The sequence below is a fragment of the Planococcus citri genome, chromosome 1, assembly GCF_950023065.1.
Source record: "Planococcus citri chromosome 1, ihPlaCitr1.1, whole genome shotgun sequence".
Classification (NCBI taxonomy): domain Eukaryota; kingdom Metazoa; phylum Arthropoda; class Insecta; order Hemiptera; family Pseudococcidae; genus Planococcus; species Planococcus citri.
In genome coordinates, this window is record NC_088677.1 from 35,246,820 (window position 1) to 35,262,901 (window position 16,082).

The 16,082-nt window shown below is 35.2% G+C and overlaps 1 protein-coding gene across 8 annotated transcripts; it reads right to left on the bottom strand.

The window, feature by feature from the left end:
• Window positions 1–1,339: 1,339 nt before the first annotated feature.
• On the bottom strand, window positions 1,340–14,440 carry htk (hat-trick). 8 transcript variants are annotated; one of them, XM_065344248.1, is made up of 21 exons: window positions 14,146–14,440; window positions 13,847–14,068; window positions 11,430–11,540; window positions 11,214–11,321; window positions 11,077–11,142; window positions 10,909–11,002; window positions 10,669–10,837; window positions 10,056–10,599; window positions 9,855–9,973; window positions 9,615–9,741; window positions 8,150–8,773; window positions 7,680–7,996; window positions 7,495–7,597; window positions 7,265–7,417; window positions 6,971–7,187; window positions 4,098–6,858; window positions 3,896–4,029; window positions 3,689–3,823; window positions 3,506–3,601; window positions 3,274–3,414; window positions 1,340–2,926 (listed from the first exon to the last, which is right to left on the bottom strand). In XM_065344248.1, exons 3-21 carry the CDS (start codon window positions 11,469–11,471, stop codon window positions 2,886–2,888), a joined length of 5,991 nt encoding a protein of 1,996 aa, XP_065200320.1. In that variant the 5' UTR covers window positions 11,472–11,540; window positions 13,847–14,068; window positions 14,146–14,440; the 3' UTR covers window positions 1,340–2,885. The 8 variants fall into 8 exon arrangements, with proteins under 8 accessions (XP_065200320.1, XP_065200322.1, XP_065200317.1 ...); XM_065344250.1 differs by lacking the exons at window positions 13,847–14,068; window positions 14,146–14,440 and adding an exon at window positions 12,149–12,340 and having other exon boundaries at window positions 11,439–11,540; XM_065344245.1 differs by lacking the exons at window positions 13,847–14,068; window positions 14,146–14,440 and adding an exon at window positions 12,149–12,340.
• Window positions 14,441–16,082: the final 1,642 nt, after the last annotated feature.

The window sequence follows — 16,082 nt, forward strand, 5'->3', positions numbered from 1 at the left end:
CCATTAATTCGCCGACGATTCTTTTCTCTCTGTGAAACGATCCGAGAATAAGGTAAATCTGAAATTAAGAAAATAAACAGATTCGAGTCAACAATTTGAAATATTGATACAAGATTGGAGAGAAGGAATCAAATTGATACCTGCATAGTAAAAATTATTCCAACCACAAATGTCTTCATATTTTTCATATAGGTAGGTACAAGATTATTCCTATTCCACTGCACGTTGAAAGTTGGCGGATATTTCATTACCTACATTCAAAAGTTCGACACTTGGAATTTGAAAAAGACCAATTCTTCGCACGAATAAAACTTATAGGTACGACAAGAAACCATTTTTCATGTTGATGAGAAACAGCTGCAAACCAGCAGAAGAGTTTGACAGCTTTAAAATTTATTTGATGAAAAATATCACCTGGTAAAATTTCAGCATTGACGAAAAAATTTGTTCTTCGTCGTTGGCCAGCGTTTTCAGTGCGAAATTTTGTGTTTTTAATATTCGCCATGTTATATTTCACTTGGATTATTGCATTATTACTTTTTGAGGTAACTCACGTATTTTACATTTTTGAATAATAAAGGCCACGCATGAAGCTACCAACCCCAGCTAATGTAATTTTTTTTAATTTTTTCATTTAAAAAAATAGGTTGTAAATACTGCAACTTCCTTGAATCAAATGCAGTCTACGTTTCTGGAATTGGATGCCAGACTGAAAAAGTTAGCAAATAATGAGAATTTGGTCGCTTCATTAGAAGAAATAGTTTCAAAGAGACTCGATAATATAACAACGAAAAACTTGGGAATGTTGGCGAAAAGTTTACCGGATGGGAACCTGTTCAAATATTTTTTCAGGATTTTAGTTACGATGATAGAATCACAAAGTGAGTCTGTGAAAAACAAACCAAAACAAGATGTAACGCAACGTGGAAGGGCCCTATTTAGTAAAAAGATGGATTTTTTGGATAGTTTAATAAATAAACAGATAATTTGAGGTAGGCTTAGGTAATCAGAAGAATACGTAATTTATAAAATTATGTTTATAGGTACTCCATTTAAATAAAATCGCTACCAGTTTACTTATTTGGAGCATCTTCATCTTTCACTCATTTATTCAATAGACTTCTTACCGAAAAGGATGAAAAGAAAATGAAAATTTTCTGAACATATCGTTCGTATCAAATTTTACTTGGCCAGAGTAAGGAAATGTGTGAATCTAGTTTCATCATCCAAAATATACACGTAAGAAATGTGCAGTTTCAAATACAAACTATGCACCAGCACCAATAGGTGACAGTGGGAGGAGGGAGAGAGTTTAGATTTTATGGAAATAAAAATTCGATTTATTTGAAAATTTATTACTTAACGTAACGATTTACATGTACACATGAGAAAAAAAAAGGAAAATAAAAGAGGTTCTACCGTACATGAATATACATTTTTTCAAAAATGTACATGATATAGGCCGGTATAAGTTTAGAAAAAGAAAAAAAAAAGTCATCTACAAACAAAAACCAAATTAGCGTTACAAATGAAACGTTATTAAACACAAAAAACAAGCAGCAATTTCTATACAAATCAAGTTAACACAACCGACGAAATATGCATCGTTACCTCAACGTTTAAAACTTGATGCGTTGAGGTAAATTTCAAATTCGCTTTTAAAACCTTAACAATATAAGTTAATTACACATCACTTTTTACCGCCAATACTGCGACAATATCCGCAAAGAGAAGGGAGAAGGGGGAAGGGGAAATACAAACAAAATTACATACGTACAAAGGTACAATATGTACAATACAAACCATACAACACTAATGAAAATATCAAAATTACACTACTTTTTTTTTGTTTTTCTTTTCGAAACCAATTCTACGTTAAAAATTAATAATCCTATATAATTCATCAAAAATGTTATCAAGACAAAACATGAACGAAATTCATAAACAAATAAAATTCGTTTAAATAAACGTAACAAAAATTACTTAAAATACATCAATACATTATTTTTAAGATGAACAAAATAAAACAAAATAAAAACAAAAAAAAAGAAAGAAAAAACAATACCAAATATCTTTAAAATGTAAAATACATTTGAAAAAAAACGAGTAATATTCGTTGAGATCTTTAATTCTGGTATAATCTTGACGAAATCTTTGAGAAAAATAAACATCAAGCGAATAATATTTAGAATTCAAAACGGCAATCAGTTCTTCGGAATCCCTACGACACTCATTTGTTCGATTCGATACGAAATGCAACTCGTACCGTAGCGTAAAAGTATCGAAACGACTCCAGTCGTATGATAAAAGTTCAAAATTAATCATAACAGAACAAAGAATCATTAGGTATAGGTATATCAATATTACCTACTATGCGTTTATAAAAAATATTTTCAATTTAAAAAATAAAATACATATTATTATAGCATCGAGATACTTTAAAAAATTGAAATCCAAAATCGTAATATTGATCGATAACTGTGGCAATCAAAGAATTATTTTATTTGCTTAGGTATCTTGGAAGTAAAATGCATTTCAAGTCTTGAATAACTGATTATTATTCAAAAATAAAAAACCCAAAAGGAAAATCTTTTGATTTAGGAAAAACAAAGGGAGAGTAAAATAAAATAACGTTTAAAATTCAAATTAAAACATTTCGATTTTTCTATTAAAAAAAAAAAAACAATTATAAAAAAGTTTGCAGTTGAGCAAAATTAGAAAAGTTTTTTGCTGAGAAATTCGACTTAGTTTTATCTACTAACTAAACACGAGAAATAAACCTGATACAAAATAAATCATAAGGGGTTTTCTCCCGTATTAAGGGAAAGGGGAAGGACAGGGGTAAATAAACTACGAGTAAACCTGACGCATAGAAATTAATTCCGTTATAGTAAAGAATTAGCTTCGTTTCTGGTCATCATTCTACCTGTAATTTGAAACAGATGTTAAAATTAATCATAATTGAACGTAAATGCTTTATGCAGAAAAAAAATCAACGATGTGGCTGCGCTTATCGGACTAATTCGACTCTCGACATTAAAGAGTGAGCTCCAAACTCGAATTTTGATACACAAGTCACAAAAAAAATATCCATCGGAGATTCCAGAACAGCTCAAAATCACCCCAAATCCATTCGGAAGATAGAAAACAAACCGTGAAACAAATTTTAGCTCTTGAGCCCGATTTGATAAAATTTTAGATGTGCACTGCGCAGTCACTATCTTTACACGTCCACAGTACGAATATCGACTATAAATTCAATTATAAGCTTACCTTCACGTTCTCTTCTTCTCAATTTTTTTCTTCTTTTATCAATGGAAGAGAGTTCTTGCTTTAAAGCGAGGTAAGCTTTCCTTAATTCTTGTAATTTCTGCTCTAATACTTCGATTCTTTGGTTTGCGTCGAGATCTGGATCTGAACAAACGCAAAATAATTATAATAACGGAACATAATCAGACTGATTTCGTGACAGAAAAAAATTCCATATTTTGATTTCATTACTTACCTAATTCTAAATAATAGGAAGATTTGGTAAACTTTTGCGACAATGAAGTACTTTTAGGCGATTGACCTTCGTCGCTGTAATCATCTCTTTCACTTTCTGCGATAAAAAAGCAAACAATAGACACAAATTAGAACACAAATTATGGTTCATCGAAAAAAAGAATCATGATGGAGCGAAACAAACCATTAGCAGATGTTGGCATGCTTTGTTTTCCCTTTTTCTTTGATGGTTCGTCATTTTTGTAGAATGAATCTTTATCGGATTTTCTTTTCAAGTACGAGTCATAATCGTAGGAATTCTTCTTACTGCATGTTCCGTCTGCGATGAACATGATTAAATTAATACGTGTTGAAAAAACTTGCTCTCAACAGAGTTATTGAAAATACTTACTTTCGTCGCGATATTTCTTGGTTCTTAAAGATCTCTCCGAATTATCCGAATATGTATCATTTTCACTGGAATCCTTATTTAAAGAAGATTTCTCGTTCAACGAGAATGAATTGGAAGAGAATCCGTTGCGTTCACTGCGAAAAAAAGCATGATTAACATCTTTGAATTGCGATTGCGATACAGATTTTAGAATGATACTTACTCAGAAGGAGAATTTCCAGGGGTGCTACCTTCGGGAGTAGTCGGAGGCGTGTTTTCGAATATTGTACCGGGCGCAGGAAAGACCGAAGGCCGCTGGACTCTTTTCATTTTCTTCTCAGGTGCTTTTTTGAGCGAACCCGACATACCGGAACTTCCGGGATATGACAAATCGTGATCGTGACTTCCAGATGGATCTTTTCCTTCCGGACTTTTTGGAATTGTTTCTTCGCACAGCAATAAACCATCGTCGTCATCTTCTTCTTTGTTCTTATGGTGATTTTCTTCTTTATCGGACGCTTTTTCACTTTGCCAATCAGATTCTTTATTGGCGGGAGTTTCGGTAACACTTTTGCTATCTGCTTGATCAGAGACTTCTTTTTTGGCAGCGGTAAATATTTCGATTTCGACTTCGTCGATGACACTGTGATGGGACAGGTCGGCTTTGCTGGCCTCTGAGCTTTCACCGGCTTCATCTCCGCTCGTTGTATCCATTTTGGTGTCGTCGCTTTCGCATTTTGTCTCGTGAGTAGTTTTCTTTTTATACGAGTATGTGATTGTTTCAGAGGACAGGGTTCTCGAGTGTTCTGGTTTCTTCGTCGGTTCGATGGCGGCTGCGCCGGATGATTCGGTTGATGAAGGATATTCGCTGTCTTTATCATCGCTAACGCTGTCTGATCCACCGGTTTCTTTCGACGTTTTCGTATCACCGAAAGACGAGCCAGATTTCAAGGAAGAAACGCTATCGTCGTCGTCTTCGGAGTCGAGATTCTCGTCTGCGTGTAATTTCTCCGATATTTCATCTTCGATGGATTTGTTTGAAGATGAGACAACGTTCTCACCGGTATTATCGTCTTTTTTAGCTGGTAACGATGCAGATGATTTAGAGAGAATGATTGATTCGCTCGAAGATGGTTTCAATTTGATCACATCTTCGATCTTCGGGTCGATTTCAGCGAGGTCAGTAGGTTTATCCGATGAATCGGGTAGTTTGGAGTCGAGAGTTCTATCTAAATTGTCGAAATCCTTGAACACGACAGTGACCTCGCTTTTACTGGCTATCGATTCGCAACTTATATCGTCATCGGGTTGATCGCATTCCGAAATGACTAATTTCTCTTCTTCGAGATCGTCGTCTTCGTCGTCTTCATTGGGTAAATCACCGTACAAAGTGGATTCGTTCAACTCGTCAATTTTAAGTATATCTTTGGACGACGAATCCGCTGATACGAGTATTGTGCTGATTTTAATTTCATTTGATTCTTCGACTAGCGATTCGCTTTTTTCAATTGAAGTTTCCGCGATATCGAGTTCTTCTAGGTCGATATTTTGAGTCTCCTTGATTTTGGTAGAATCTACGGAGTCGAGTTTTTCACATTTTTCTGGCTCCGCTGTCTTTGGAACTAATTTTTCATCGATTTCGATAGACTCGTCTTTATCTGACTTCAGGTCCATTTCATCGGTAATCTTGAAGAAATCTTCATCTTTGGTCGAGTCACCGGGTGACGATGACGTTTTGTTAGGACGTTTGTAAGGTGACTCGTCAAATAACCTGGTGGCGGTTCTACGATGCAATATGGGACAATCATCAATACCGCGGAATTCGAACGGTTCGGGTTCTTTGAATTCGTAAATATCAAGTTCGTTACCTCCATCCATTGATTTTTGCAGCGAGGTGCTTTTTTCAGCTGAGCCTTTATCCGCGGGACTTTTTTCTAACGAGTTCACTTTTCTAATCGAATCTATTTTATCCATACTTAAATAACTAGTAAACGTATTGACGTTTTTCAGTTTATCTTTTTTATCCTTATCAGTATTTTCAACTTTTTTCGTTTCGACCTTATCGATACGACTAGGAAAGAAAGTTTTTTCTTTCGCATCACAATTTGCTTTCACAGTAGACTTCTCGGCGCTACCACGATTGAATATTTTCGATGCAGAAGGAGGACTTTTTTCTTCCGAGTCTTTTTTCGTTTTACCCTTCACTAGCTTTTGTTTTTCCAGATTCTCAGCCAGGTAACTATCAGCTAGGAATAGGTTTGCGGAAATCGGCGACGCGTTGGCCTCATCATCGAGTATAACTTCTTTTTTCAATACAGGCGGTCCGTTGTCATCAGATTCATCCTCGACTGATTTTTCTCTATCTGAATCTCCAACCGCTTTATCAACTGATACCGGAAGCTCTTCTAAAACAACGCCCGTCGTCACGAATGGTTTGATTTTCAACACTAATTCAGTTTCTTCGCAATTCATCCTTTCGATTTCTTCTTCGGTTTTCAACTTGAGATCCTCGCATATTCGACTTTTCTCGATATCGATCCGCAATTCTGCGAGATCTTTCGCATCATCTGCTTCCATCGATTCGTTGATTTTATCCGTATCCTTGGAATCGAAATCGTCGCTTTCCTTGTCGAACGATGGGTCTTTCTTTTTGAACAGTTTTTTACCCTTATCTGCGATTCGTTTACGACCTACTAGGTTCTTCATGATTGAGTTACGAATCGCGTTTGTTCTGCTAGTTTTGGCGGCAGATTTGGCCGGAGTAACCTTACGTTTTTTGACGGGCTCTTCCTCTTTTGATTCTGATTTCAAAGATCCTGACCGCGTACGTTTTAAAGGCGGCGTTTTCTTTGTTTTTTGATAAGGAATGTCTTTCGAGCCAGTGTCTTCGTCTTGCTGCTTTTGTTTTTCAGTTCGACTTCTAGTTTTTTGCAATTCGCGTTTCTTTAGCGATTCTGTTTCTGATTCGTCGCTGGTTTCCGAATCTGCGAACAAATTGAAAAAAATTATAACAGCGAATCGAATTATACTGAAGTAGTAAAACTCCAAATCTAAATTTAAACGAATTAACTTGATCTTCCTAAAATAGTACCGCACCTTTCAATTTCTTTCCTTTGACATCAAATTTTGAAGGAGATTTGCTCTTGGCACCTCTTCCCTGTCTTGTGCCCACTTTATTAATACTCTTCGATGGGTATTTACCAACTGGTGAAATAGATGATCGCTTCACCTTTTCTGTTCCGGTTTTGGTAGTTGTCTGACTTTGCAGCGACGTCTGATCACTTTGGGATGATGACTGACTACTCGATGGAGTCTGCCAAAATAAATTAATTCGTTAGCAAAAAATGAATAAACAAGTTGACAATTTTAGCAAATAATACTCAAACTCACGTCGTTTTGACTGTATTTCAGTTTATCTCTAGCAGGAGTCCAGCTTAAATCTTCAGCTATCCTACTTCTTCGAATCCATTCATCGTATCTAGTATTCCAACCGGTATAATGAACAAAATACTCGGTAACTGGGCCGTATCTCTTATTCATAACCTACAAAAAAGGGAGAAAAACAAGATTATAATGATACTCGTAAAAAAATTCCATTTGAAACATTCGATGATTCTTACTTTAGCTTCGTAAGTAACTTTGGATTCGTGAGTTGGTCCATAATATACTTTCAATTTATCTCCTACACAGATGGTCTTATAAGGAGAAACAATATCGATACTTCTGCAAAACAGAAATTTAAAACAAAAAATTAATGAATAAAAATGATTTAATTTGTGATCAATTTGAGTTCGACAATACTCACTGATTAATTAGATTATCCGCAGAACTGGTCAAAAATTTATCTTCGTCTTTCTTTTTCCGCGTGTAAGTTTTCTTCTTTGGTCCTTCAACGCCTTCTTCGTCAGTTTTCCTCGATTTACCAGTAGTTCCAGTTGAGTTACCACCATCACTAGTGTTACCACCAGAAGTGGACGAACTTGTTGATTTTCTATCACCATTGCCAGCGCCAATTCCGAGTAAATTTCTATTATCATGACCGATGGATAATTTTCTCGTTTTCGCATTGCTATTATTCAAGATATCATCTTTATTTTTCAGTTTATATAGCTGCGGCGATGCCTGGAAGAATTAACATAAACACAAATTCCGTTATAAATTGAACAAACCTCATAAATGCGAAAAAAATAAATAAAATGAAAAAATATTTGTTCCGCCTATTTTTTTTTTGACGAAATAAAAAAAAAAGATCTTTATTAGTATTATTAAACTAACTTTATTCATATCTTCGGCAGACTTTGGTTTTTTCTTATCCTGTTCACTACTACCACTAACGCCACTTTTCATTTTCAATTTTTTAACAATAGCTTTCATTCTTTCCTTTAAACTTCGTTTAGTTCTAATACCGGGTAACACTTCGGTTTTCTTAATGCGTTTTTCTACGCCTTTCAATTTAGTAGCTTTGGTCTTGGGAATTTTCTCATCTTTTTTGGTATCACTGAAATCCAACTTTTGAACCGCTTTGACGACTTTTCGTTCAGATTTCTTTTCGGTGCTAGGTTTTTCTTCGATAACGTCGTCATTTTTCACAACCTTAGGTTTAGGTTCCTTAGGCGTTATGATCGAAGACGTTGGTAGTATCACCGCGTCTTTGACTGCGGCCACATTTTCTACTTTAACGTTGATCTTCTTGGTTTTATCGTCTTCTTTGACGTTTTCTACGTTAGGCTCTTTTTTCACTTTAATATTTTCTTTTTTCAATTCTTTTTGCTTATCGTCCGTATCAGTCTCGTCTTTAAATTGATTTTCTAATTTTGTTTTAACGCCGTTCTGTAACTCTTTTCCTTCTAAACTCTCGTCGCCGTTCGGATTGTTTTCATCTCTATCAGCCGTCTTCTCCTATAAAAACAAATCAAAACGTTTTAAACGTACTAACTTGACAGCTTCGTTTTTTTTTCAAAATTTTTAAATGATAGGAAATGAATTAGAATTTCAATACGAGTGCTCTAAAAATATTAAAATCGAAAAATATATGTACGTTCGAGTGATAATTAGATTAAGTTAATTTCAGACAGATTAGGTTTCATTCCGTTCAACTTTTCAAATAATTTCTAAAATACGACAAACTAATTAACAAATTATTGAACAACCGAGGATACTAATAATTCATTTTTTTTTTTTTTTTTTTGATGAGATGATAAGAAACACAAGTGAAAAGGAAAAGCATATTGACGATAAAGAGTACAAGAAAACAATTCCTTTGATGATATCGGCGTAAGATTCTTTTGATGCATTTTTCTTCTGGGTAAAATTCTGTGCCTACCTTCGCAAGGAGCCATTGCTCATTCATGAATGTATCTTCTTCATTTTCAGGTATTATAACAAGTATTCTTGAAGTGTTGTTTTTTGCATTGGAAAATGACATTAAGGGATATTTTCAGCTTCCCATTACACGCGTGAGGATTGCATTATATAGCACAGGTAGCTGAATGTGAGTTCGCTCATTCTTCGGACATTTGAAAAGCATAAAAAACAACGGCGTACGGAGTAAGGAGAAGGTAACAAAAAAAACTGTCATGTCTTCGTTATCAGCCCATCACTTGAATGTTCAATACGAAAAATAAGGACAAAGCGAAAAAATTTCAGCAAATAAAATTCATGCAGGTTTACACAAAGGTGCGCAGTTCTAAGAAGACACTAAACCATCACAAAAGAAAATAGATTACAAATTTAAACCCACCGGTAATGCTTTATCTCGATCTCTGATCAATGGTCTACTCGAACGACTTCTTAATTTATTATTAACATTGGGACTCATCATTGTGCAGCCTAATTTTCTATAAAAATCTTCAAAATTATGCAGAAATCTGTAAAAAAAAAAAAAAAAAAGTACCAATAAATACCATAAGTGAAATGTGACATGAAAGGAATTCAATAGGCATTTCAAGACATGAGTTATTTTATTTATCGAATTACTCACTTTTTATAAGACGTTTTCACGTTATTCGTTTGACTCGCTGTATAGCCTAATTTGATCGCAACACTTTTCCACTGATTTCTATTGGTAACACGATTATAACCTCCCAATTTGTTCACAATCTATCGAAAGTAAAATGAAATACGAATTATAATAAAGATAAACCTAGTTGAGCAAAATGTGAAGAACTGAACGATTGTTTACCTTGAATAATTTATACAGATCGACATCTTTGGACGAAATCACTGGTCCTTTATTGATAGGTGTACTTCGATCATCCATGAATTTATACAGTTGCGCTACAAAATGATCCTTTTCTTCGCGAGGTTCGTCATCTGTTGAATCAGTATCCGAACCATCGGACTCCGACGTATAATCAGCCATACCAAATAAAACTTCCCTATCCCAATGAGGAGGCAGATCATCTTTATCCAGAAAAGAAATGGCTTTTTCAACGGCCATCTTTAAAGTAGGATGATCTACTTTGGAGCCTACTTCACGAGTGAATTCGACGGTTTCCCGTTTGGGTACCGTGTAGTAACGTCCATCCTTGAATGATCTCACCAAGTATTCGTCCTCGACGTCAATTTTCACACTATCTTGAGCATTAGGCGCGACAATCAAGCCAGGGAACCAATTATCTTTTGATTTTTTCTTATCGCCTACTTCGACGCAGACAACTTTACCCATATCTTCCTCTCGTTCAATTTTACGCTCTCGTTTTGATTCATTATCGCTATTATCTTCCCTAAAATACGATTCAACAATATTAATACGCTGGTTGACCTAATAATAATCTATACTGCGGTTAACTTACATATCGTCTCTTCTTCTACTCCCTCGAATTCCACTAACTACTGGAGTACTGAAATGCTCCGGATGGGTTAATGGTAACTGATCCAATGTTTCACTCTCAGCAAAATGCCTACCACTTTTCAAGCACAACGCTGTTCTCCGCAAAGTAGCGATGTCACCGTCGTCAAAAACTACAACAGGAAACACACAGGTAAAGAAAAATTCACGAAAATGCTTAATAAATGACTACAATTCAACTCACCGACGGTGTACTGGCTTAAATCTTGTATTTTAACGATGGTTCCTTCGATGTACTCCTTTTTGTCTGGCTGCTTCACTTCCACAGAAGCTCCAGGCTAACATAAAATGAACACGCATCATATTTAGAACATTATTTCATCATAATTATGTAAAGATACAAAACACTCACCATGAGAACACCTTTTATCTGCTCATCGTTAACAAACGCAGATCCAGACTCATTCTTATATTGCACCTGAAAAAACACCACGTTTAATCAACACACCTCGAAAATAGGTTACCTTGAACGTGAGATTTTCCACTTACCTTGCACTTCACTGCTTTTACAACTTTCCTAATTTTTGCTTCGCAGAAAGCTCCTTTATACTTAGCACTAACTTCAGTTCCTACTGATAAATACGGCGGATCATCTCCCTATAAAAAGAATACGTCATTAAGCAACCATTTTCTTGACACCAATAACACAAGCATACGTGATTCTTTAGGCTAAGAATGATAAGAATGAAAATTTGGAATACAAACTATGTTTACCGCCATATCCTTCTTGTTTCCCCAACGATGCATTCTTCAACTGCCTCATGAAGTTGTAATAACTCAACTTTGATCATAAAACAAGCGTCAACCGTATGCAACCTAAAACAAACCACAATTGTGTTACAATGAGCTGGAAACACATAAGTTATCACTATAGTCAATATCTACAATAAAATGGAATCGTGAAAATTAGATTTTGATATACGTAGTCAAAGTCGGTTAACTCAAACAAGCACTAAGAGAAACGAATACTTGAAAGTAGGATACAAACCAATGTCAAGCCAGGCTTCATAATAAACGAATAATTATCACCAAAACAGGGATTTGAAATAAGCACTTGTGAGACTTTTAAATTTTTAAACGAAGACCTTACAAATCATAAAATTAAAAAAAGAACGGATATGGAAACAAGTTTGATATAAGTAGTTTAGGCCTATTGGAAAGTACAACGAAAACCACACTTTCACTTTACTCAACACTTGATTTAACTGCTTCAGTTTATCGAGAGATACATGTTTGAGGAATATGACTTTAAATTTACGATTTCCACGAAAGTATACATAAATTAGAAACACCGTAACTTCGCGAAATCATTGCAACACAATTTTAGCTCCATACGTACTCTACATAGCACTCAAACGACTCCGGATGAATAGATAACCGAAAGACGCACGTACTCGAACCGATTCTGTTGAAATTATACTCACAAGATGATAAGCTGTGGGTATTGGTCACACAACCATTTTTCACATAAATGAACAACAAATTTTGAAAGAAATTAGAAATACTAATCAAAATCCGCATTACATTTTCCAACGACTGTTACACACACCAACACTAAATTCGAACGCAACAAACATAAACACAATTGAATATACAAAAACACTTATAAAACGCGTACATTTTACACAGCGTTGCCGAATTGGCAATGGAATTTGTGATGAAGGGGAAAAAGGGGGGAAAAGCGCACTTGGATTTTTTTCAAGTTCATGCAACCTTTGACTATATATACATGGACTACTATCTTCATTGTTGCCGATGAAGCCGAAGTAATAGAGGTACTAGATCGGGAGCATCGGGAATTTTCATGCGCGCGCAGGAATCCCACCCACCCTCGCACCTTCCAATCATGGTGAACCAAGGAGCGACGAACACCCTCCTACGTTCCAACAACCGCTACGTTGCCGCTACGCTCGTTGCAACGAAATCTCGCGCATGCTCAGAGCCCATGTCCCGATCTAGTACCTCTATTGCTTTGGCTTCACGATTCCCATTCAACAACAATAGGAGATAGCAGTCCATGTATATATAGTCAAAGCATGCAACCAAGTGCCAGGTGCCAGGTTTATTACAAGGTTGAAGAACGATCTCTATCGTTGCAAAATCAAACTTTCAAGTCACGTGCTTGTGAAAAATAACAATGGCGGAAATTTTCACGAAATTACCAACGAAGATGTGATTTTTGTTTTTGGTTCTTTTTCATCATTTTTTCAAGAAGAAGTGATTTGTATGAATTACAAATTTGATGGAAAAAGTGGAGTAAAGTGTTGATTTAATTTTTAAGTGAATTTTGTAAATTTAAGCGCAATTTTCATTTAATGGTAATCGTCAAGCAGTGTTGTGCGTAACGATATTTTTTTTCGTTCCGTTATTTCGTTATGTTACAAAATTAGCATTTTTTTCGTTACGTTTTTTCGTTACAGTATTTGTAACGAAAAAAATGCTGTAACGGTATTTTTCGTTACACCGGTACTTGAACTTTTTTGTTACGTTATTTTCGTTATTTCCGTTACGATTTTTTCGTTACAGAAACGTTTTTTCAACGTAGAATTGATGATATTTTCAATGAAAAATGCATTTGTAACGAAAAATTGTAACAGAAATGGCTAAAATAACGGAACCAAAAGTTTTAAATACCAGTGTAACAAAAAAAATACCGTTACATTTTTTCGTTACAGATATAATCATGATACAATTACGTTTATTAAAAAGGGAATTTTTGAAAAAGTCAAGCTTGGAAGGTAAAAAATCTCATTTTTTGACTCAACTTGAAAATATTGTAACTAAAAAAATAACAAAAAAGGTAACAGAATTTTTTCGTTTTTCGTTACGTTACATCAAGAAAAATATCGTTACGTTACGTTTCAGTTACACAACATCACATGATCAAAATAACGTTTTCGTTACAGTTCCGTTACCTGTAACGAAAAAAATTTCGTTATTTTCGTTTTTCGTTACAGTTACTGTTACGGGACGCCAACACTGCAACTTTTACATGTAATTACCAAAATTATATTCTCAAAGCTCAACTTTCATTTTTATCAAAACAGAAAAATCGACATGATAAGAAAAAAAATTTGCTTGAGCGACTGTTTTGTCAATAAAAATTAATCCATTTATCTTACACAGAGTTGGCGCGATTCCAGGAGCTTGAGAATCGGATTCCAAATGGTGTGATTCCACAAAATTTTGAGTCCCGATTCCGCTTATCAGATTCACCAGATATAGGAATCCGAATCTGAATCGTAATTTTCGATTCCGATTCCTTTCGCGACTCCGATTCAGATTCCTCTCACGACTCCAACCAGATTCCTCTCACGACTCCAGCCAGATTCCCATCACAACTCCTTAAATTTCATAAAAATGAAGCATTGAAGATGAAATGAACATTCTAACAAACATTTATGTAAAATTTTCAACTCACCATGTTATTAGTAAAACAATGATAAATTCTAAATTCATCATTCAGATTCACTTTCACAACCACTTTTCAGCGCCAACCGGCAAAAATTAGATAAAAGAAATTTGGGCTTTTCTACAATCCGCGGGTTGCATACTCTCTGCCTGTTCTTATCACTCCTGGTAGGCAAAACATTCCTCTGTGCTATTAAAAATACACGGATTTCGAAGTTTTTATGTAAAAAGTCCAACTTTTTCGATTGTTCGCGGATGCTGGTGAACTTGAATGTGGTCTCAAATTAAAGACAGTGAAATTCCCTATCGATTGATGTATAATTTTTATCATTTCGTGTAAAAATAACGGTTTTATGAATACTTTTATCCACCGTTTCTTCGTAATGTCAACTTTGAACTAAAAATACTCGAAATTTCGATCGAACACATAGGTATTTTACTATATCAAAATGTTTCTAATTTTATTCTCTTTAAAATGGGTGCTCGCCCAAAGCTCTACCTTTTACCGTTCAAAAGTTTTCGAAGTTTAAAGTTGCGGAAACAAGCTTCAAGCGGTAAGTACTGAACTTTGAACTAAAAATACTCGAAATTTTGATCGAACACATAGGTATTTTATTATTGCAAAATGTTCGTTATTTTATTCTCTTCAAAATGGTTCTTCACCCAAAGCTCTAGCTTTTACCGTTCAAAAGCTCTCGTAGTTTATAGTTGCGGAAAGTGGTTAATTCAGTATGTTAATCCGTCCGCCATTACTGGCCGTTAGTGTTGAACTGTTGATCACTAACCACTTTCTGCAGCATTAAACTACGAGAGCTTTTGAACGGTAAAAGCTAGAGCTTTGGGTGAAGAACCATTTTGAAGAGAATAAAATAACGAACATTTTGCAATAATAAAATACCTATGTGTTCGATCAAAATTTCGAGTATTTTTAGTTCAAAGTTCAGTACATACCGCTTGAAGCTTGTTTCCGCAACTTTAAACTTCGAAAACTTTTGAACGGTAAAAGGTAGAGCTTTGGGCGAGCACCCATTTTAAAGAGAATAAAATTACAAACATTTTGATATAATAAAATACCTATGTGTTCGATCGAAATTTCGAGTATTTTTAGTTCAAAGTTGACATTATGAAGAAACGGTGGATAAAAGTATTCATAAAACCGTTATTTTTACGCGAAATGATAAAAATTATACATCAATCGATAGGGAATTTCACTGTCTTTAATTTGAGACCACCTTCAAGTTCACCAGCATCCGCGAACAATCGAAAAAGTTGGACTTTTTACATGAAAACTTCGAAAACCGTGTATTTTTAATAGCACAGAGGAATGTTTTGCCTAGTTTTGCCTACCAGGAGTGATAAGAACAGGCAGAGAGTATGCAACCCGCGGATTGTAGAAAAGCCCAATTTGAATTTGGGTGATTTCGTTCATTGTGAGAGTCTAGAGAATCGTAATGAGGAGTCGTGAGAATCGTAATGAGGAGTCGCGAGAATCGAAATATCGGAGTCGCGAGAATCGAAATATCGGAGTCGCGAGAATCAAATTACCGGAATCGCGAATCATATTACATTTGCGATTCCTGCTTGAAAAGAGTCAGATTTCACATTTTTCGATTCATCTGTCAGGTGAATCGAAAATGGAATCCGATTCCGGAATCGGATTCATGCGATTCTCACGACTCCTTAAAAAAATCGGAATCGCGCCATCTCTGATCTTACATAAGCGAAAAACATCTGATTTTAGTGATTTTGTAGTATTTTTACTATTTCGACGGTATCTTACTCGTATTTGTGAAGTTATGAATGCGAAGGCTTTGAAATAATGTAAAACAGAAAATGGGAAGTATAGATAATGCCATTATAACCGGATTCGTTTGCCGTCTTTGTTCTAAAATTGATCGCAATGTCATTCACATATATGGGGAAAAGGGACGTCGGATGATGCTGTCG